Below are 24,491 nucleotides of genomic sequence, written 5' to 3'. Positions count from 1 at the left end.
ATTGTATCCACTATCAACTTAGTCCAGCCAAAGCTCATGCTAGCAAACTGGTAACATTGTATCAACTTAGTCCAGCCAAAGCTCATGCTAGCAAACTGGAAACATTGTATCAACTTAGTCCAGCCAAAGCTCATGCTAGCAAACTGGAAACATTGTAACCACTATCAACTTAGTCCAGCCAAAGCTCATGCTAGCAAACTGGAAACATAGTATCAACTTAGTCCAGCCAAAGCTCATGCTAGCAAACTGGTAACATTGTATCAAATGTTCTGGGCCCTCAGAGTTTCCTGGGCCAGTGAGTTCTGGACAGACAGACACGGCTGTAGGCTATTTGGACCAGTGAGTTCTGCGCAGACAGACACGGCTGTAGGCTATTTGGACCAGTGAGTTCTGCGCAGACAGACACGGCTGTAGGCTATTTGGACCAGTGAGTTCTGGGCAGACAGATACAGCTGTAGGCTATTTGGACCAGTGAGTTCTGGGCAGACAGACACGGCTGTAGGCTATTTGGACCAGTGAGTTCTGGGCAGACAGACACGGCTGTAGGCTATTTGGACCAGTGAGTTCTGGGCAGACAGACACGGCTGTAGGCTATTTGGGCCAGTGAGTTCTGGGCAGACAGACACGGCTGTAGGCTATTTGGACCAGTGAGTTCTGGACAGACAGACACGGCTGTAGGCTATTTGGACCAGTGAGTTCTGGACAGACAGACACGGCTGTAGGCTATTTGGACCAGTGAGTTCTGGGCAGACAGACACGGCTGTAGGCTATTTGGGCCAGTGAGTTCTGGGCAGACAGACACGGCTGTAGGCTATTTGGACCAGTGCATTCTGGGTAGGCTATTTGCCCACAGAATAAGAAGTAATCATGAAGCCCATTTCATGACATTTCCACCGGATCAGAGCATGACTTTGTTTCCCCTTTCATGCTGAGTGGTTATCGAAAGGGAGAGAGATGGAAATATTTTTCAAATTGGCTACGTTGGAGGAACTATTGTCATTCTCAATGGATGTAAAAAAAAAAAACACACTTTGTTTACTTGCTGTTTGAGGCGATGAAAAAATTACTTTGAGAAGTTCCACAGTGATGAGTTAAGACAATCAGAAAGACTATCAGATCCCCAAATGGGAACATTTATAGGTCTCCGTTTGCACACAGGCCAGGTAGACTAGTCCTACTTCTATATACGTAATCAGGTGTGTGTTTTTCGTGTCTTGACTATCATTAATGTGTTTGACTGTTATTTTATAAGATAATTACATACCACGTTCAATTATTACGCAATTAACGTAATCATATAACAACTCATTAGGTAGTAATCTGGGGGCACCACGGGAAAAGTTAACGAGTTACTATCTCCCGACTAAACTCTCTAAAGATATAAATATCTCTTACATCAGTCAATTCATTCATTCTTATTTACCTTATCAGTCTCATTCTGAATGTCACAAAATTCTTGGATATCTGCACGAACCCTAGCATAAATGATGAATCGGCAATATACAAATTGGTTTAATTCTTTACTTATGAACTAACTAAATAATCACACAGAATTACATAAACACACAAACAGGATAGATTACACGTTGATTACTACATAATGCAATGAAAAGTCCCTAGTGGACTAACTCGATATGATGGCTTGTTACAAAATGAAAAGGGAGGGACATGTAAGAAAGAGCGGGAGAAGAGACAAAGGACTTCACCTATTGTACATACAGTTGAATAATACGCTGGTATTATTCAACTGTAATTAACAGTAAATGTACTACTGGTGATACTGTTGTCATCCCCACGGCCTCTGCAATGGATTAGTCCGCTGAGACAGGCCTCCACAATGGATTCGTCCACTGAGAGAGGCCTCCACAATGGATTAGTCCACTGAGACAGGACTCCACAATGGATTAGTCCACTGAGACAGGCCTCCACAATGGATTCGTCCACTGAGAGAGGCCTCCACAATGGATTAGTCCACTGAGACAGGACTCCACAATGGATTAGTCCACTGAGACAGGACTCCACAATGGATTAGTCCACTGAGACAGGCCTCCACAATGGATTCGTCCACTGAGAGAGGCCTCCACAATGGATTAGTCCACTGAGACAGGACTCCACAATGGATTAGTCCACTGAGACAGGCCTCCACAATGGGTTAGTCCACTGAGACAGACCTCTACAATGGATTAGTCCACTGAGACAGACCTCTACAATGGATTAGTCCACTGAGACAGACCTCTACAATGGATTAGTCCACTGAGACAGACCTTTACAATGGATTAGTCCACTGAGACAGACCTCTACAATGGATTAGTCCACTGAGACAGGCTTCCACAATGGATTAGTCCACTGAGACAGGCCTCTACAATGGATTAGTCCACTGAGACAGACCTCCACAATGGATTAGTCCACTGAGACAGGCTTCCACAATGGATTAGTCCACTGAGACAGGCCTCTACAATGGATTAGTCCACTGAGACAGACCTCCATAATGGGTTAGTCCACTGAGACAGGCCTCTACAATGGATTAGTCCACTGAGACAGGCTTCCACAATGGATTAGTCCACTGAGACAGGCCTCCACAATGGATTCGTCCACTGAGAGAGGCCTCTACAATGGATTAGTCCACTGAGACAGGCTTCCACAATGGATTAGTCCATTGAGACAGGCCTCTACAATGGATTAGTCCACTGAGACAGGCTTCCACAATGGATTAGTCCACTGAGACAGGCCTCTACAAGGGATTAGTCCACTGAGACAGGCTTCCACAATGGATTAGTCCACTGAGACAGGCTTCCACAATGGATTAGTCCACTGAGACAGACCTCCACAATGGATTAGTCCACTGAGACAGACCTCCACAATGGATTAGTCCACTGAGACAGGTGTTAATCAGACAGGTGTCTCGTGTGCCATAATTTATTTGTATATAATTTCCATGGGGACTCAACCCAAAAATGTCTGTGTCGACCAACCGCCTATTGACCAAACAGTGGAACAGGGGACTAAATTGGGTCATCCGTAGTGTAGCTACAGCACACACCCATTAGACATGGTAAAGTAAAACCTGATTGGTTATTAGCAAACCTTTTATATGTAGTCTATTCCAATATGAGACGTGATTATGTGGAGGTAGCATGGCTGTGAATGGTAGTCTATTCCAATATGAGACGTGATTATGTGGAGGTAGCATGGCTGTGAATGGTAGTCTATTCCAATATGAGACGTGATTATGTGGATGTAGCATGGCTGTGAATGGTAGTCTACTCCAATATGAGACGTGATTATGTGGAGGTAGCATGGCTGTGAATGGTAGTCTACTTGTTATCACACAGTTTTTCATACTTTTCTTTCAGGTGTTTCCACTGAGCTGCAGGTGTCCAGTTCTAAGATGGAGCAAGTGGAGGCTGAGGTACGAGGGTTCTCACGGTAACAGAGGGTTCTCACGGTAACAGAGGGTTCTCACGGTAACAGAGGGTTCTCACGGTAACAGAGGGTTCTCACGGTAACAGAGGGTTCTCACGGTAACAGAGGGTTCTCACGGTAACAGAGGGTTCTCACGGTAACAGAGGGTTCTCACGGTAACAGAGGGTTCTCACGGTAACAGAGGGTTCTCACGGTAACAGAGGGTTCTCACGGTAACAGAGGGTTCTCACGGTAACAGAGGGTTCTCACCGTAATAGAACCGTAACAGAGGGGTTCTCACCGTAATAGAACCGTAACAGAGGGGTTCTCACCGTAATAGAACCGTAACAGACAGAGGGGTTCTCACGGTAACAGAGGGGTTCTCACGGTAACAGAGGGGTTCTCACGGTAACGGAGCTGGTTCTCACGGTAACGGAGCTGGTTCTCACGGTAACGGAGCTGGTTCTCACGGTAACGGAGCTGGTTCTCACGGTAACGGAGCTGGTTCTCACGGTAACGGAGCTGGTTCTCACGGTAACGGAGCTGGTTCTCACGGTAACGGAGCTGGTTCTCACGGTAACGGAGCTGGTTCTCACGGTAACAGAGGGTTCTCACGGTAACAGAGGGTTCTCACGGTAACAGAGGGTTCTCACGGTAACAGAGGGTTCTCACCGTAACAGAGGGGTTCTCACCGTAAGAGGGGTTCTCACCGTAATAGAACCGTAACAGACAGAGGGGTTCTCACGGTAACAGAGGGGTACTCACGGTAACAGAGGGGTTCTCACGGTAACAGAGGGGTTCTCACGGTAACAGAGGGGTTCTCACGGTAACAGAGGGGTTCTCACGGTAACAGAGGGGTTCTCACGGTAACAGAGGGGTTCTCACGGTAACAGAGGGGTTCTCACGGTAACAGAGGGGTTCTCACGGTAACAGAGGGGTTCTCACGGTAACAGAGGGGTTCTCACGGTAACAGAGGGGTTCTCACGGTAACAGAGGGGTTCTCACGGTAACAGAGGGGTTCTCACGGTAATAGAACCGTAACAGAGGGGTTCTCACGGTAACGGAGCTGGTTCTCAGGGTAACGGAGCTGGTTTCCCAGACACACATTAAGCCTCGTCCTGGACTTAAAGGCTGTTTTTAATGGAGATTCACTGTTTCTTCTTCTGTCTATGTTGCAGTACGAGCGTTTCTCTCTATATTTCCTCTTGTTTCAGAATGAGCGTTTAAAGAGGATCCATGCAGAGCTGGAGGAGAAGCTGGAGGCCTCAGAGATCCAGAATAAACAGCAGTCTGCTGAGTACAGGATCCTGATGCAACAGAGAGATGTACGGTCTGATACATGGAACTATATGACAATGAAGAACGTAGTCTTATAAATCATCATATCAGTGACAGAGGTTGGCCTAGTCCAGGGGTATTCAAATCCTACCCTGGAGGTCTAGAGTACTGCTGCTATTCTTTCCTACCTGATCATTTATTGTACCCACTTGGTGTCCCAGGTGTAAATCAGACCCTGATTTAAAGGGGAAGAATGTAAAATGACAGAACTGACCCACTCGGTGTCCCAGGTCTAAATCAGACCCTGATTAAAGGGGAAGAATGGGGTAAAAAAGCAGTGGATCTGGCTTCCAGGTCCAGATTTGAATTGAAATAATATGTAATCTAGAATATTATAGGCCTAGCTAGATGTATATGAGGGGTCTAGTCTAATGGTAGTACAGCCTTCCTCTGGACCACATACCGCCTCTGGAGACCAGGGTATCGTTCTATGACTCCTAACCACTTCTATCATAAAGCCTCTGGAGACCAGGGTTTTGTTCTATGACTCCTAACCACTTCTATCATAAAGCCTCTGGAGACCAGGGTTTTGTTCTATGACTCCTAACTACTTCTATCATAAAGCCTCTGGAGACCAGGGTATCGTTCTATGACTCCTAACCACTTCTATCATAAAGCCTCTGGAGACCAGGGTATCGTTCTATGACTCCTAACCACTATGTATGACTCCTAACCACTTCTATCATAAAGCCTCTGGAGACCAGGGTATCGTTCTATGACTCCTAACCACTTCTATCATAAAGCCTCTGGAGACCAGGGTATCGTTCTATGACTCCTAACCACTTCTATCATAAAGCCTCTGGAGACCAGGGTATCGTTCTATGACTCCTAACCACTATGTATGACTCCTAACCACTTCTATCATAAAGCCTCTGGAGACCAGGGTATCGTTCTATGACTCCTAACCACTACTATCATAAAGCCTCTGGAGACCAGGGTTTTGTTCTATGACTCCTAACTACTTCTATCATAAAGCCTCTGGAGACCAGGGAATCGTTCTATGACTCCTAACTACTTCTATCATAAAGCCTCTGGAGACCAGGGTATCGTTCTATGACTCCTAACCACTATGTATGACTCCTAACCACTTCTATCATAAAGCCTCTGGAGACCAGGGTATCGTTCTATGACTCCTAACCACTTCTATCATAAAGCCTCTGGAGACCAGGGTATCGTTCTATGACTCCTAACCACTTCTATCATAAAGCCTCTGGAGACCAGGGTATCGTTCTATGACTCCTCACCACTATGTATGACTCCTAACCACTTCTATCATAAAGCCTCTGGAGACCAGGGTATCGTTCTATGACTCCTAACCACTATGTATGACTCCTAACCACTTCTATCATAAAGCCTCTGGAGACCAGGGTATCGTTCTATGACTCCTAATCACTTCTATCATAAAGCCTCTGGAGACCAGGGTATCGTTCTATGACTCCAAATCACTTCTATCATAAAGCCTCTGGAGACCAGCGTATCGTTCTATGACTCCTAAAGCCACTTCTATCATAAAGCCTCTGGAGACCAGGGTATTGTTCTATGACTCCTAACCACTTATATCCCCTCTCATCTGTCTCCCTCCCTCTCTATACCCCATCTGTCCATCTCTATGTAAAACAATAACATCTCACCTGCTCAGGTCTGTTCCTTCTCACCTGTCTCCATCTCTATGTAAAACAATAACATCTAACCTGCTCAGGTCTGTTCCTTCTCACCTGTCTCCATCTCTATATAAAACAATAACATCTAACCTGCTCAGGTCTGTTCCTTCTCACCTGTCTCCATCTCTATATAAAACAATAACATCTCACCTGCTCAGGTCTGTTCCTTCTCACCTGTCTCCATCTCTATTTAAAACAATAACATCTAACCTGCTCAGGTCTGTTCCTTCTCACCTGTCTCCATCTCTATATAAAACAATAACATCTAACCTGCTCAGGTCTGTTCCTTCTCACCTGTCTCCACCTCTATATAAAACAATAACATCTAACCTGCTCAGGTCTGTTCCTTCTCACCTGTCTCCATCTCTATATAAAACAATAACACATCTAACCTGCTCAGGTCTGTTCCTTCTCACCTGTCTCCATCTCTATATAAAACAATAACATCTCACCTGCTCAGGTCTGTTCCTTCTCACCTGTCTCCACCTCTATATAAAACAATAACATTTAACCTGCTCAGGTCTGTTCCTTCTCACCTGTCTCCATCTCTATATAAAACAATAACATCTCACCTGCTCAGGTCTGTTCCTTCTCACCTGTCTCCACCTCTATATAAAACAATAACATCTAACCTGCTCAGGTCTGTTCCTTCTCACCTGTCTCCATCTCTATATAAAACAATAACACATCTAACCTGCTCAGGTCTGTTCCTTCTCACCTTTCTCCATCTCTATATAAAACAATAACACATCTACCTGCTCAGGTGTGTTCCTTCTCACCTGTCTCCATCTCTATATAAAACAATAACATCTAACCTGCTCAGGTCTGTTCCTTCTCACCTGTCTCCATCTCTATATAAAACAATAACACATCTCACCTGCTCAGGTCTGTTCCTTCTCACCTGTCTCCATCTCTATATAAAACAATAACATCTAACCTGCTCAGGTCTGTTCCTTCTCACCTGTCTCCATCTCTATATAAAACAATAACATCTAACCTGCTCAGGTCTCTTCCTTCTCACCTGTCTCCATCTCTATATAAAACAATAACATCTAACCTGCTCAGGTCTGTTCCTTCTCACCTGTCTCCATCTCTATATAAAACAATAACATCTCACCTGCTCAGGTCTGTTCCTTCTCACCTGTCTCCATCTCTATATAAAACAATAACATCTAACCTGCTCAGGTCTGTTCCTTCTCACCTGTCTCCATCTCTATATAAAACAATAACATCTACCTGCTCAGGTCTGTTCCTTCTCACCTGTCTCCATCTCTATATAAAACAATAACATCTGCCTGCTCAGGTCTGTTCCTTCTCACCTGTCTCCATCTCTATATAAAACAATAACATCTACCTGCTCAGGTCTGTTCCTTCTCACCTGTCTCCATCTCTATATAAAACAATAACATCTAACCTGCTCAGGTCTGTTCCTTCTCACCTGTCTCCATCTCTATATAAAACAATAACATCTACCTGCTCAGGTCTGTTCCTTCTCACCTGTCTCCATCTCTATATAAAACAATAACATCTAACCTGCTCAGGTCTGTTCCTTCTCACCTGTCTCCACCTCTAAATAAAACAATAACATCTAACCTGCTCAGGTCTGTTCCTTCTCACCTGTCTCCATCTCTATATAAAACAATAACATCTCACCTGCTCAGGTCTGTTCCTTCTCACCTGTCTCCACCTCTATATAAAACAATAACATCTAACCTGCTCAGGTCTGTTCCTTCTCACCTGTCTCCATCTCTATATAAAACAATAACATCTAACCTGCTCAGGTCTGTTCCTTCTCACCTGTCTCAACCTCTATATAAAACAATAACATCTAACCTGCTCAGGTCTGTTCCTTCTCACCTGTCTCCATCTCTATATAAAACAATAACATCTAACCTGCTCAGGTCTGTTCCTTCTCACCTGTCTCCATCTCTATATAAAACAATAACACATCTACCTGCTCAGGTCTGTTCCTTCTCACCTGTCTCCACCTCTATATAAAACAATAACATCTAACCTGCTCAGGTCTGTTCCTTCTCACCTGTCTCCATCTCTATATAAAACAATAACATCTACCTGCTCAGGTCTGTTCCTTCTCACCTGTCTCCATCTCTATATAAAACAATAACATCTAACCTGCTCAGGTCTGTTCCTTCTCACCTGTCTCCACCTCTAAATAAAACAATAACACATCTACCTGCTCAGGTCTGTTCCTTCTCACCTGTCTCCATCTCTATATAAAACAATAACACATCTACCTGCTCAGGTCTGTTCCTTCTCACCTGTCTCCACCTCTATATAAAACAATAACACATCTAACCTGCTCAGGTCTGTTCCTTCTCACCTGTCTCCATCTCTATATAAAACAATAACACATCTACCTGCTCAGGTCTGTTCCTTCTCACCTGTCTCCATCTCTATATAAAACAATAACACATCTACCTGCTCAGGTCTGTTCCTTCTCACCTGTCTCCATCTCTATATAAAACAATAACATCTAACCTGCTCAGGTCTGTTCCTTCTCACCTGTCTCCATCTCTATATAAAACAATAACACATCTACCTGCTCAGGTCTGTTCCTTCTCACCTGTCTCCACCTCTATATAAAACAATAACACATCTACCTGCTCAGGTCTGTTCCTTCTCACCTGTCTCCATCTCTATATAAAACAATAACATCTCACCTGCTCAGGTCTGTTCCTTCTCACCTGTCTCCACCTCTATATAAAACAATAACATCTAACCTGCTCAGGTCTGTTCCTTCTCACCTGTCTCCATCTCTATATAAAACAATAACATCTAACCTGCTCAGGTCTGTTCCTTCTCACCTGTCTCCATCTCTATATAAAACAATAACATCTAACCTGCTCAGGTCTGTTCCTTCTCACCTGTCTCCATCTCTATATAAAACAATAACATCTACCTGCTCAGGTCTGTTCCTTCTCACCTGTCTCCATCTCTATATAAAACAATAACACATCTCACCTGCTCAGGTCTGTTCCTTCTCACCTGTCTCCATCTCTATATAAAACAATAACATCTAACCTGCTCAGGTCTGTTCCTTCTCACCTGTCTCCATCTCTATATAAAACAATAACATCTACCTGCTCAGGTCTGTTCCTTCTCACCTGTCTCCATCTCTATATAAAACAATAACATCTAACCTGCTCAGGTCTGTTCCTTCTCACCTGTCTCCATCTCTATATAAAACAATAACATCTAACCTGCTCAGGTCTGTTCCTTCTCACCTGTCTCCATCTCTATATAAAACAATAACATCTAACCTGTTCAGGTCTGTTCCTTCTCACCTGTCTCCATCTCTATATAAAACAATAACATCTAACCTGCTCAGGTCTGTTCCTTCTCACCTGTCTCCATCTCTATATAAAACAATAACATCTAACCTGCTCAGGTCTGTTCCTTCTCACCTGTCTCCATCTCTATATAAAACAATAACATCTAACCTGCTCAGGTCTGTTCCTTCTCACCTGTCTCCATCTCTATATAAAACAATAACACATCTACCTGCTCAGGTCTGTTCCTTCTCACCTGTCTCCATCTCTATATAAAACAATAACACATCTACCTGCTCAGGTCTGTTCCTTCTCACCTGTCTCCATCTCTATATAAAACAATAACATCTAACCTGCTCAGGTCTGTTCCTTCTCACCTGTCTCCATCTCTATATAAAACAATAACACATCTACCTGCTCAGGTCTGTTCCTTCTCACCTGTCTCCACCTCTATATGAAACAATAACACATCTACCTGCTCAGGTCTGTTCCTTCTCACCTGTCTCCATCTCTATATAAAACAATAACATCTCACCTGCTCAGGTCTGTTCCTTCTCACCTGTCTCCACCTCTATATAAAACAATAACATCTAACCTGCTCAGGTCTGTTCCTTCTCACCTGTCTCCATCTCTATATAAAACAATAACATCTAACCTGCTCAGGTCTGTTCCTTCTCACCTGTCTCCATCTCTATATAAAACAATAACATCTAACCTGCTCAGGTCTGTTCCTTCTCACCTGTCTCCATCTCTATATAAAACAATAACATCTACCTGCTCAGGTCTGTTCCTTCTCACCTGTCTCCATCTCTATATAAAACAATAACACATCTCACCTGCTCAGGTCTGTTCCTTCTCACCTGTCTCCATCTCTATATAAAACAATAACATCTAACCTGCTCAGGTCTGTTCCTTCTCACCTGTCTCCATCTCTATATAAAACAATAACATCTACCTGCTCAGGTCTGTTCCTTCTCACCTGTCTCCATCTCTATATAAAACAATAACATCTAACCTGCTCAGGTCTGTTCCTTCTCACCTGTCTCCATCTCTATATAAAACAATAACATCTAACCTGCTCAGGTCTGTTCCTTCTCACCTGTCTCCATCTCTATATAAAACAATAACATCTAACCTGCTCAGGTCTGTTCCTTCTCACCTGTCTCCATCTCTATATAAAACAATAACATCTAACCTGCTCAGGTCTGTTCCTTCTCACCTGTCTCCATCTCTATATAAAACAATAACATCTAACCTGCTCAGGTCTGTTCCTTCTCACCTGTCTCCATCTCTATATAAAACAATAACATCTAACCTGCTCAGGTCTGTTCCTTCTCACCTGTCTCTATCTCTATATAAAACAATAACATCTAACCTGCTCAGGTCTGTTCCTTCTCACCTGTCTCTATCTCTATATAAAACAATAACATCTAACCTGCTCAGGTCTGTTCCTTCTCACCTGTCTCCATCTCTATATAAAACAATAACACATCTACCTGCTCAGGTCTGTTCCTTCTCACCTGTCTCCATCTCTATATAAAACAATAACATCTAACCTGCTCAGGTCTGTTCCTTCTCACCTGTCTCCATCTCTATATAAAACAATAACATCTAACCTGCTCAGGTCTGTTCCTTCTCACCTGTCTCCATCTCTATATAAAACAATAACATCTAACCTGCTCAGGTCTGTTCCTTCTCACCTGTCTCCATCTCTATATAAAACAATAACATCTACCTGCTCAGGTCTGTTCCTTCTCACCTGTCTCCATCTCTATATAAAACAATAACATCTAACCTGCTCAGGTCTGTTCCTTCTCACCTGTCTCCATCTCTATATAAAACAATAACATCTAACCTGCTCAGGTCTGTTCCTTCTCACCTGTCTCTATCTCTATATAAAACAATAACATCTAACCTGCTCAGGTCTGTTCCTTCTCACCTGTCTCCATCTCTATATAAAACAATAACACATCTACCTGCTCAGGTCTGTTCCTTCTCACCTGTCTCCATCTCTATATAAAACAATAACATCTAACCTGCTCAGGTCTGTTCCTTCTCACCTGTCTCCATCTCTATATAAAACAATAACATCTAACCTGCTCAGGTCTGTTCCTTCTCACCTGTCTCTATCTCTATATAAAACAATAACATCTAACCTGCTCAGGTCTGTTCCTTCTCACCTGTCTCCATCTCTATATAAAACAATAACACATCTACCTGCTCAGGTCTGTTCCTTCTCACCTGTCTCCATCTCTATATAAAACAATAACATCTAACCTGCTCAGGTCTGTTCCTTCTCACCTGTCTCCATCTCTATATAAAACAATAACATCTAACCTGCTCAGGTCTGTTCCTTCTCACCTGTCTCCATCTCTATATAAAGCAATAACATCTAACCTGCTCAGGTCTGTTCCTTCTCACCTGTCTCCACCTCTATATAAAACAATAACATCTAACCTGCTCAGGTCTGTTCCTTCTCACCTGTCTCTATCTCTATATAAAACAATAACATCTAACCTGCTCAAGTCTGTTCCTTCTCACCTGTCTCCATCTCTATATAAAACAATAACACATCTACCTGCTCAGGTCTGTTCCTTCTCACCTGTCTCCATCTCTATATAAAACAATAACACATCTAACCTGCTCAGGTCTGTTCCTTCTCACCTGTCTCCACCTCTATATAAAACAATAACATCTAACCTGCTCAGGTCTGTTCCTTCTCACCTGTCTCTATCTCTATATAAAACAATAACATCTACCTGCTCAGGTCTGTTCCTTCTCACCTGTCTCCATCTCTATATAAAACAATAACATCTAACCTGCTCAGGTCTGTTCCTTCTCACCTGTCTCCATCTCTATATAAAACAATAACATCTAACCTGCTCAGGTCTGTTCCTTCTCACCTGTCTCCATCTCTATATAAAACAATAACATCTAACCTGCTCAGGTCTGTTCCTTCTCACCTGTCTCCATCTCTATATAAAGCAATAACATCTAACCTGCTCAGGTCTGTTCCTTCTCACCTGTCTCCACCTCTATATAAAACAATAACATCTAACCTGCTCAGGTCTGTTCCTTCTCACCTGTCTCTATCTCTATATAAAACAATAACATCTAACCTGCTCAAGTCTGTTCCTTCTCACCTGTCTCCATCTCTATATAAAACAATAACACATCTACCTGCTCAGGTCTGTTCCTTCTCACCTGTCTCCATCTCTATATAAAACAATAACACATCTAACCTGCTCAGGTCTGTTCCTTCTCACCTGTCTCCACCTCTATATAAAACAATAACATCTACCTGCTCAGGTCTGTTCCTTCTCACCTGTCTCCACCTCTATATAAAACAATAACATCTACCTGCTCAGGTCTGTTCCTTCTCACCTGTCTCCATCTCTATATAAAACAATAACATCTAACCTGCTCAGGTCTGTTCCTTCTCACCTGTCTCCACCTCTATATAAAACAATAACATCTTCCTTCTCAGGTCTGTTCCTTCTCACCTGTCTCCACCTCTATATAAAACAATAACATCTAACCTGCTCAGGTCTGTTCCTTCTCACCTGTCTCCATCTCTATATAAAACAATAACACATCTACCTGCTCAGGTCTGTTCCTTCTCACCTGTCTCCACCTCTATATAAAACAATAACATCTAACCTGCTCAGGTCTGTTCCTTCTCACCTGTCTCCATCTCTATATAAAACAATAACACATCTACCTGCTCAGGTCTGTTCCTTCTCACCTGTCTCCATCTCTATATAAAACAATAACATCTCACCTGCTCAGGTCTGTTCCTTCTCACCTGTCTCCATCTCTATATAAAACAATAACATCTAACCTGCTCAGGTCTGTTCCTTCTCACCTGTCTCCATCTCTATATAAAACAATAACATCTACCTGCTCAGGTCTGTTCCTTCTCACCTGTCTCCATCTCTATATAAAACAATAACATCTAACCTGCTCAGGTCTGTTCCTTCTCACCTGTCTCCATCTCTATATAAAACAATAACATCTAACCTGCTCAGGTCTGTTCCTTCTCACCTGTCTCCATCTCTATATAAAACAATAACACATCTAACCTGCTCAGGTCTGTTCCTTCTCACCTGTCTCCATCTCTATATAAAACAATAACACATCTAACCTTCTCAGGTCTGTTCCTTCTCACCTGTCTCTATCTCTATATAAAACAATAACATCTAACCTGCTCAGGTCTGTTCCTTCTCACCTGTCTCCACCTCTATATAAAACAATAACATCTAACCTGCTCAGGTCTGTTCCTTCTCACCTGTCTCTATCTCTATAAAACAATAACATCTAACCTGCTCAGGTCTGTTCCTTCTCACCTGTCTCTATCTCTATATAAAACAATAACATCTAACCTGCTCAGGTCTGTTCCTTCTCACCTGTCTCCACCTCTATATAAAACAATAACATCTAACCTTCTCAGGTCTGTTCCTTCTCACCTGTCTCCATCTCTATATAAAACAATAACACATCTACCTGCTCAGGTCTGTTCCTTCTCACCTGTCTCCATCTCTATATAAAACAATAACACATCTACCTGCTCAGGTCTGTTCCTTCTCACCTGTCTCCATCTCTATATAAAACAATAACATCTAACCTGCTCAGGTCTGTTCCTTCTCACCTGTCTCCATCTCTATATAAAACAATAACATCTAACCTGCTCAGGTCTGTTCCTTCTCACCTGTCTCCATCTCTATATAAAACAATAACATCTAACCTGCTCAGGTCTGTTCCTTCTCACCTGTCTCCATCTCTATATAAAACAATAACATCTACCTGCTCAGGTCTGTTCCTTCTCACCTGTCTCCATCTCTATATAAAACAATAACACATCTAACCTGCTCAGGTCTGTTCCTTCTCACCTGTCTCCATCTCTATATAAAACAATAACATCTACCTGCTCAGGTCTGTTCCTTCTCACCTGTCTCCATCTCTATATAAAACAATAACATCTACCTGCTCAGGTCTGTTCCTTCTCACCTGTCTCCACCTCTATATAAAACAATAACATCTAACCTGCTCAGGTCTGTTCCTTCTCACCTGTCTCCATCTCTATATAAAACAATAACATCTCACCTGCTCAGGTCTGTTCCTTCTCACCTGTCTCCATCTCTATATAAAACAATAACACATCTAAAAAAACGTATTTGATGTCATTCTTTTTGTTACCTGTCCAGGTAGAGATCAGTCAACTGAAGGCCCGTCAGCCATTTTAATCTCTTCTCACCTGTCTTCCTCCGTATCACAGCTCTCCTTTTTTATATTAAACAATAACACGATGACGTGCTCTGACCTGTCCAGGTAGAGATCAGTCACCTGAAGACCCGTCAAACTGGACTACAGGAAGAGGTCCAGAAGTTACAACACTCTGCCCAATCAGTTTCCTCCGGCTCAGCTGTACTTCCTGTCACCTCCGACTCCACCACCACTACCCGTCCCCGGGGGAGCGCCGTCCATCAAGGTTTCCATGGCAGCGACGAGATGGACTTCAGTGACGTGATCTGGTCCCAGCAGGAGATGAACCGTCTGTCTACGGAGGTGATGAGGCTGGAGGCGCGTGTCTCAGATCGGTCCCTTCACGACATCGATTACTAGATCATTCTATTACTGTAAGGTCGATAAGGGGTCATGTGAAGGTTGGAAAGGTCTCTAAATGTTTATTTGTTTCAGGCATCCGAAGCCCCAGGAGCAGGAAACGGTGACCAGGGAGAGGTTCTGAAGCTGCAGAGGATCATTAAGGTCAGAAATGTTACGGCCCGCTCTCTGGGTGCCCGCTCTCTGGGTGTCCGCTCTCTGGGTGCCGCTCTCTGGGTGTCCGCTCTCTTGGTGCCCGCTCTCTGGGTGTCCGCTCTCTGGGTGTCCGCTCTCTGGGTGTCCGCTCTCTGGGTGTCCGCTCTCTGGGTGTCCGCTCTCTGGGTGTCCGCTCTCTGGGTGCCGCTCTCTGGGTGTCCGCTCTCTGGGTGTCCGCTCTCTTGGTGCCCGATCTCTGGGTGTCCGCTCTCTGGGTGTCCGCTCTCTGGGTGTCCGCTCTCTGGGTGTCCGCTCTCTGGTGCCCGCTCTCTGGTGCCCGCTCTCTGGTGCCCGCTCTCTGGTGCCCGCTCTCTGGGTGTCCGCTCTCTGGGTGCCCGCTCTCTGGGTGCCCGCTCTCTGGGTGCCCGCTCTCTGGGTGCCCGCTCTCTGGGTGCCCGCTCTTTGGGTGCCCGCTCTTTGGGTGCCTGCTCTTTGGGTGCCCGCTCTCTGGGTGCCCGCTCTCTGGGTACCCGCTCTCTGGGTGCCCGCTGTCTGGGTGCCCGCTCTCTGGGTGCCCGCTGTCTGGTGCCCGCTCTCTGGGTGTCCGCTCTCTGGGTGTCCGCTCTCTGGGTGTCCGCTCTCTGGGTGTCCGCTCTCTGGGTGTCCGCTCTCTGGGTGTCCGCTCTCTGGGTGTCCGCTCTCTGGGTGTCCGCTCCCTGGGTGTCCGCTCCCTGGGTGTCCGCTCTCTGGGTGTCCGCTCTCTGGGTGTCCGCTCTCTGGGTGTCTCTGGGTGTCCGCTGTCTGGGTGTCCGCTGTCTGGGTGTCCGCTCTCTGGGTGTCCGCTCTCTGGTGTCCGCTCTCTGGGTGCCCGCTCTCTGGGTGTCCGCTCTCTGGTGTCCGCTCTCTGGTGCCCGCTCTCTGGTGCCCGCTCTCTGGTGCCCGCTCTCTGGTGCCCGCTCTCTGGGTGCCCGCTCTCTGGGTGTCCGCTCTCTGGGTGTCCGCTCCCTGGGTGCCCGCTCTCTGGGTGCCCGCTCTCTGGGTGTCCGCTGTCTGGGTGTCCGCTCTCTGGGTGTCCGCTCTCTGGGTGTCCGCTCTCTGGGTGTCCGCTCTCTGGGTGTCCGCTCTCTGGGTGTCCGCTCTCTGGGTGTCCGCTCTCTGGGTGTCCGCTCTCTGGGTGTCTAGTCCAGCTACTGTAAAGCACCTTGTGATGACTGTTTCTGTAAAAAGGGCTTTTAAATTTGATTGATTTAACAGAAACCCAGCTTGGTGTAAGAGAGACTCAGACAGTGACTCTCTATTCCTCTGTCTGCGGAACAGGAGCTGCGTGAGGAGATGGGGCGTGAGGTAGAAGACCACCAACATGAGTTAGCAGCGCTGCAGGACGCTCAGAGACAGAAGATGGCCGACGTCATCCGGCGCCACCGGGACGAGCTGGCAGAGTACGAGGAGAGGATAGAGGAGCTGGAGGAACAGAAACAGACTGGAGGTGAGGAGGAGAGGAGATGGAGGAACAGAAACAGACTGGGGGGAGGATAGAGGAGCTGGAGGAACAGAAACAGACTGGGGGGAGGATAGAGGAGCTGGAGGAACAGAAACAGACTGGGGGGGGGGAGAGGAGCTGGAGGAACAGAAACAGACTGGGGGGGGGGGGAGGAGCTGGAGGAACAGAAACAGACTGGGGGGAGGATAGAGGAGCTGGAGGAACAGAAACAGACTGGGGGGAGGATAGAGGAGCTGGAGGAACAGAAACAGACTGGGGGGGGGGAGAGGAGCTGGAGGAACAGAAACAGACTGGGGGGAGGAGAGGAGCTGGAGGAACAGAAACAGACTGGGGGAGAGGAGCTGGAGGAACAGAAACAGACTGGGGGAGAGGAGCTGGAGGAACAGAAACAGACTGGGGGGAGGAGAGGAGCCGGAGGAACAGAAACAGACTGGAGGTGAGGAGAGGAGCTGGAGGAACAGAAACAGACTGGGGGGGGGGGGAGGAGCTGGAGGAACAGAAACAGACTGGAGGGGAGGAGAGGAGGAACAGAAACAGACTGGAGGGGAGGAGAGGAGGAACAGAAACAGACTGGAGGGGAGGAGAGGAGGAACAGAAACAGACTGGAGGGGAGGAGCTGGAGGAACAGAAACAGACTGGGGGGGAGGAGAGGAGCCGGAGGAACAGAAACAGACTGGAGGTGAGGAGAGGAGCTGGAGGAACAGAAACAGACTGGGGGGGGGGGGAGGAGCCGGAGGAACAGAAACAGACTGGAGGTGAGGAGAGGAGCTGGAGGAACAGAAACAGACTGGGGGGGGGGGGGGGGGAGGAGCTGGAGGAACAGAAACAGACTGGGGGGGGGGGGGGGGCTGGAGGAACAGAAACAGACTGGGGGGAGGAGAGGAGCTGGAGGAACAGAAACAGACTGGAGGGAGGAGAGGAGCTGGAGGAACAGAAAAAGACTGGGGGGGAGGAGAGGAGATGGAGGAACAGAAACAGACTGGAGGGGGGGGGGGAGAGGAGCTGGAGGAACAGAAACAGACTGGAGGGAGGAGAGGAGCTGGAGGAATAGAAACAGACTGGGGGGGAGGAGCTGGAGGAACAGAAACAGACTGGGGGGAGGAGAGGAGCTGGAGGAACAGAAACAGACTGGGGGGAGGAGAGGAGCTGGAGGAACAGAAACAGACTGGAGGGAGGAGAGGAGCTGGAGGAACAGAAACAGACTGGAGGGGAGGAGAGGAGCTGGAGGAACAGAAACAGACTGGAGGGGAGGAGAGGAGCTAGAGGAACAGAAACAGACTGGGGGGGGGGGGGAGAGGAGCTGGAGGAACAGAAACAGACTGGAGGGAGGAGAGGAGCTGGAGGAACAGAAACAGACTGGGGGGAGGAGAGGAGCTGGAGGAACAGAAACAGACTGGAGGGGGGGAGAGGAGCTGGAGGAACAGAAACAGACTGGAGGGGAGGAGAGGAGCTGGAGGAACAGAAATAGACTGGAGGGGAGGAGAGGAGCTGGAGGAACAGAAACAGACTGGAGGGGGGGAGAGGAGCTGGAGGAACAGAAACAGACTGGAGGGGAGGAGAGGAGCAGGAGGAGTTTGGATTTGCTATCGTTTGCACCCGAAATGGTTCCCTATTCCTCAGGGCTCTAGTGCACTACTTTAGACCAGGGCCCATAGGGTCTAGTGCACTACTTTAGACAAGGGCCCATAGGGTCTAGTGCACTACTTTAGACCAGGGCCCATAGGGTCTAGTGCACTACTTTAGACAAGGGCCCATATGGACTAGTGCACACCTTTAGACCACAGGTTACTGTCTCTCACATTCCCCTTACATAATCCATCTTTACCTCAGGTTACTGTCTCTCACATTCCCCTTACATAATCCATCATTACCTCAGGTTACTGTCTCTCACATTCCCCTTACATAATCCATCCTTACCTCAGGTTACTGTCTCACATTCCCCTTACATAATCCATCCTTACCTCAGGTTACTGTCTCACATTCCCCTTACATAATCCATCATTACCTCAGGTTACTGTCTCTCACATTCCCCTTACATTATCCATCATTACCTCAGGTTACTCTCTCTCACATTCCCCTTACATAATCCATCATTACCTCAGGTTACTGTCTCTCACATTCCCCTTACATAATCCATCATTACCTCAGGTTACTGTCTCTCACATTCCCCTTACATAATCCATCTTTACCTCAGGTTACTGTCTCTCACATTCCCCTTACATAATCCATCATTACCTCAGGTTACTGTCTCTCACATTCCCCTTACATAATCCATCCTTACCTCAGGTTACTGTCTCACATTCCCCTTACATAATCCATCCTTACCTCAGGTTACTGTCTCTCACATTCCCCTTACATAATCCATCCTTACCTCAGGTTACTGTCTCTCACATTCCCCTTACATAATCCATCCTTACCTCAGGTTACTGTCTCTCACATTCCCCTTACATAATCCATCCTTACCTCAGGTTACTGTCTCACATTCCCCTTACATAATCCATCATTACCTCAGGTTACTGTCTCTCACATTCCCCTTACATAATCCATCTTTACCTCAGGTTACTCTCTCTCACATTCCCCTTACATAATCCATCATTACCTCAGGTTACTCTCTCCATTCCCCTTACATAATCCATCATTACCTCAGGTTACAGTCTCTCACATTCCCCTTACATAATCCGTCATTACCTCAGGTTACTGTCTCTCACGTTCCCCTTAAATAATCCGTCATTACCTCAGGTTACTGTCTCTCACGTTCCCCTTACATAATCCGTCATTACCTCAGGTTACTGTCTCTCACGTTCCCCTTACATAATCCGTCTTTACCTCCGGTTACTGTCTCTCACGTTCCCCTTACATAATCCGTCATTACCTCAGGTTACTGTCTCTCACGTTCCCCTTACATAATCCATCTTTACCTCCGGTTACTGTCTCTCACATTCCCCTTACATAATCCATCTTTACCTCCGGTTACTGTCTCTCACATTCCCCTTACATAATCCATCCTTACCTCAGGTTACTGTCTCTCATATTCCCCTTGCATAATCCATCATTACCTCAGGTTACTGTCTCTCACATTCCCCTTACATAATCCATCCTTACCTCAGGTTACTGTCTCTCACATTCCCCTTACATAATCCATCTTTACCTCAGGTTACTGTCTCTCACATTCCCCTTACATAATCCATCCTTACTTTAGGTTACTGTCTCACAAATCCCCTTACATAATCCATCTTTTCCTCCGGTTACTGTCTCTCACGTTCCCCTTACATAATCCATCATTACCTCAGGTTACTGTCTCACATTCCCCTTACATAATCCATCCTTACCTCATGTTACTGTCTCTCACCTTCCCCTTACATAATCCATCATTACCTCAGGTTACAGTCTCTCACATTCCCCTTACATAATCCGTCATTACCTCAGGTTACTGTCTCACATTCCCCTTAAATAATCCGTCATTACCTCCGGTTACTGTCTCTCACATTCCCCTTACATAATCCATCATTACCTCAGGTTACAGTCTCTCACATTCCCCTTACATAATCCATCCTTACCTCAGGTTACTGTCTCTCACCTTCCCCTTACATGTTCCTCTATGTATCCTAACCCTTCCAGGTAACAGTCCAGCCAGCGTTACTCACGACTCCTCCTCTAAGGCCTCATCCCTCCACAGCACCTCCTTGCAGGAGGCAGCAGAGGAGAGACTGAAGGAGCTCACAGCCAGCCTGGAGGAGGCAGCAGAGGAGAGACTGAAGGAGCTCACAGCCAGCCTGGAGGAGGCAGGGAGGAGGCAGGCTACACTGCAGCGGGAAAAGATGGAGGCGCAGGCTGAGAACGCTGAGCTGCTGCAGAACAACACACAGCTGCAGTCGTCCGTCACAGCGCTCCAGACACGCGTCCAGGAAGAGAAGGCCTGGAATAAGGCCCAGCTAGTCCAGGAGATACAGGGGCTGACGAATGCTCTCGCAGGTACTCACTCACAACATACACATTCAGATATCATCTGGGACATACTGAGGGTGTCAGTTATTCGTCCGATTTTGATATGCCGACTCAAACTATTGTCATATTTTCAAGGGGCGGAGCGGGAGATGTTGAGAATGAAGACTCTTGAGGTATTTATCCTGATCACATAGTATCTCTTGAAATAGTGTTGCAGTGTGTAGTAGTAGTAGTAGTTGTGGTAGTAGTCTTTCTACAATCGTCCTTTACGATAATGATTGTTCTCCACGAACCAGAGGGAACCGAAGAGCCAGGTGGAACGTGCAGACGTTCTAGAACTCAACGCCATCATTGGAACCCTGAGGAAAGAGAAGGTTATGACGGAACAGGAAAAGGTGGGTTTCTGTTCTCAAATGGAAACTTCAGTTAAGAGTTAGTCTGAGGTGATTTCTGCTTGCTAATAATGGGCCTCAACGTTGTCAGTGTTTTTGCACGTCACAATGCTAATTCTTAAACAAACTCCCATACGGTATATATGACTTTATATAAACTCTTGACACATTGAACTAACAGTAAGATTTTCCCTCAATATGTACACTCCACTTACACTGAACAAAAATATAAATGAAATATGCAACAATTTTACAGTTACAGTTTATATAATGAAATCAGTCAATTTAAATAAATTCATTAGGACCCAATCTATGGATTTCACATGAATGGGCAGGGGCGCAGCCATGGGTGGGTCTGGGAGGGCATAGGCCCACCCACTGTGGAGCCAGGCCCAGCCAGTCAGAATTCGTTTTTCCCCACAAAAAGGCTTTATTACAGACAGAAATACTCCTCAGTTTCATCAGCTGTCCGGGTGTCTGGTCTCAGACGATCCTGCAGGTGAAGAAGCCGGATGTGGAAGTCCTGGGCCGGCGTGGTCTGCGGTTTTGACGCCGGTTGGACATACTGCCAAATTCTCTAAAACAACGTTGGAGGTGGCTTATGATAGAAAAATGAACATTCGATTCTCTGACAACAGCTCTGGTGGACATTCCTTCAGTCAGCATGCCAATTGCACACTCCCTAAAAACTTGAGACATCTGTGGCATTGTGTTGTGTGAAAAAACTGCAAATTTTAGTGGCCCTTTATTGTCCCCCAGCACAAGGTGCACCTGTGTAATGATCATGCTGTTTAATCGACATCTTGATATGCCACACCTGTCAGGTGGATGGATTATCTTGGCAAAGGATAAATACTCACTAACAGGGATGTAAACCACCAGTTGTGCACAAAATTTGAGAGAAATAAGTTTTTTTGTGCGTATGGAACATTTCTGGGATCTTTTATTTCAGCTCATGAATCATGAGACCAACACTTTTCATGTTGCGTTTATATTTTAGTTGAGTGTACATTACACTGTGTTGACTTAACATCGTAACTTTGAGAATCTAGATGTCTTGAACTATAATGTCGTTCTGTTGTTGATGAGTGTCAGATGGATCATTTGATTTATTCAAAAGTTGATTATTTAGTTAGTTTAGTTGATTAGGATCCCATTAGCTGTTGCTCGTGCAGCAGCAACTCATCCTGAGTCCATGGATAATGATTGTGTGTTCAAATTTAGAATTTTACATTTTTTAATACATTTTTTTTTAAACATTTTGATTTTTTTTCCAGATGAATCTACTGGAGAGACTTGCGTGTGCCGAGGACAGAGTGGAGTCAGACGTCCTAGACAGACGAGAGTTCTCCCCAGCCGCCTCAGAGCAGATAGCAGAGCTGAGGGCCGAGCTGGAGAAGAGAGAGCAGGCCCTGAAAGACAACCGAGAGGAACAAGACACACTCGTCATCACGCTGGAAGAACTGGACCGACACAACACGGAAGCTACACAGGTCTGGGTTGAACTTGTGCGGTCCGCACTGTGTTTTAATCAACAAATCAAATCTATTTCTAAAGTTCTTTTTTTTCACAGCAGCAGTAGTCCCAACCACTATTGGGTTTAGAACGGGGTTCAGAACATTTCAAAGTAGATAGGAAATGGATGATCCCCTAGATAGGAAATGGATGATCCCCTAGATAGGAAATGGATGATCCCCTAGAGAGGAAATGGATGATCCCCTAGATAGGAAATGGATGATCCCCTAGATAGGAAATGGATGATCCCCTAGATAGGAAATGGATGATCCCCTAGATAGGAAATGGATGATCCCCTAGATAGGAAATGGATGATCCCCTAGAGAGGAAATGGATGATCCCCTAGAGAGGAAATGGATGGTCACCTAGATAGGAAATGGATGATCACCTAGATAGGAAATGGATGATCCCCTAGATAGGAAATGGATGATCCCCTAGATAGGAAATGGATGATCCCCTAGATAGGAAATGGATGATCCCCTAGATAGGAAATGGATGATCCCCTAGATAGGAAATGGATGATCCCCTAGAGAGGAAATGGATGATCCCCTAGAGAGGAAATGGATGATCCCCTAGAGAGGAAATGGATGATCCCCTAGATAGGAAATGGATGATCCACTAGATAGGAAATGGATGATCCCCTAGATAGGAAATGGATGATCCCCTAGATAGGAAATGGATGATCCACTAGATAGGAAATGAATGATCCACTAGAGAGGAAATGGATGATCCCCTAGATAGGAAATGGATGATCCCCTAGAGAGGAAATGGATGATCCCCTAGATAGGAAATGGATGATCCCCTAGAGAGGAAATGGATGATCCCCTAGATAGGAAATGGATGATCCCCTAGAGAGGAAATGGATGATCCCCTAGAGAGGAAATGGATGATCCCCTAGATAGGATATGGATGATCCCCTAGAGAGGAAATGGATGATCCCCTAGAGAGGAAATGGATGATCCCCTAGAGAGGAAATGGATGATCCCCTAGAGAGGAAATGGATGATCCCCTAGATAGGAAATGGATAGATAGGATATGGATGATCCCCTAGATAGGAAATGGATAGATAGGATATGGATGATCCCCTAGATAGGAAATGGATAGATAGGATATGGATGATCCCCTAGAGAGGAAATGGATGATCCACTAGATAGGAAATAGATGATCCCCTAGAGAGGAAATGGATGATCCCCTAGAGAGGAAATGGATGATCCCCTAGATAGGAAATGGATGATCCACTAGAGAGGAAATGGATGATCCCCTAGAAAGGATATGGATGATCCCCTAGATAGGAAATGGATGATCCCCTAGATAGGAAATGGATGATCCACTAGAGAGGAAATGGATGATCCCCTAGAGAGGAAATGGATGATCCCCTAGAGAGGAAATGGATGATCCCCTAGAGAGGAAATGGATGATCCACTAGATAGGAAATGGATGATCCACTAGATAGGAAATGGATGGTCACCTAGAAAGGAAATGGATGGTCACCTAGAAAGGAAATGGATGGTCACCTAGAAAGGAAATGGATGATCCCCTAGAGAGGAAATGGATGATCCCCTAGAGAGGAAATGGATGATCCACTAGATAGGAAATGGATGATCCACTAGATAGGAAATGGATGATCACCTAGAGAGGAAATGGATGATCACCTAGAGAGGAAATGGATGATCACCTAGAGAGGAAATGG

General features: G+C 45.7%; 1 protein-coding gene across 2 annotated transcripts in view; it reads left to right on the top strand.

Moving 5' to 3' along the window:
- The window catches only part of LOC129811282 (thyroid receptor-interacting protein 11-like), a 98,856-nt gene that overhangs the window by 4,416 nt on the left and 69,949 nt on the right, over positions 1 to 24,491 (top strand). The window contains exons 2-10 of one of the 2 annotated variants that reach the window (XM_055862457.1): positions 3,354 to 3,409; positions 4,617 to 4,727; positions 15,020 to 15,256; positions 15,389 to 15,457; positions 16,766 to 16,934; positions 20,568 to 20,921; positions 21,030 to 21,067; positions 21,191 to 21,289; positions 22,564 to 22,779. In XM_055862457.1, coding sequence (XP_055718432.1) covers positions 3,354 to 3,409; positions 4,617 to 4,727; positions 15,020 to 15,256; positions 15,389 to 15,457; positions 16,766 to 16,934; positions 20,568 to 20,921; positions 21,030 to 21,067; positions 21,191 to 21,289; positions 22,564 to 22,779 — 1,349 coding nt within the window. The remainder of the gene's footprint in view (positions 1 to 3,353; positions 3,410 to 4,616; positions 4,728 to 15,019; positions 15,257 to 15,388; positions 15,458 to 16,765; positions 16,935 to 20,567; positions 20,922 to 21,029; positions 21,068 to 21,190; positions 21,290 to 22,563; positions 22,780 to 24,491) is intronic. The other variant, XM_055862458.1, reaches the window with a different exon arrangement.

Source organism: Salvelinus fontinalis, chromosome 15 (genome assembly GCF_029448725.1).
Source record: "Salvelinus fontinalis isolate EN_2023a chromosome 15, ASM2944872v1, whole genome shotgun sequence".
Lineage (NCBI taxonomy): Eukaryota > Metazoa > Chordata > Actinopteri > Salmoniformes > Salmonidae > Salvelinus > Salvelinus fontinalis.
Note: the sequence above shows the minus strand (reverse complement) of the source record. Positions and strands in the feature narration are given on the sequence as shown.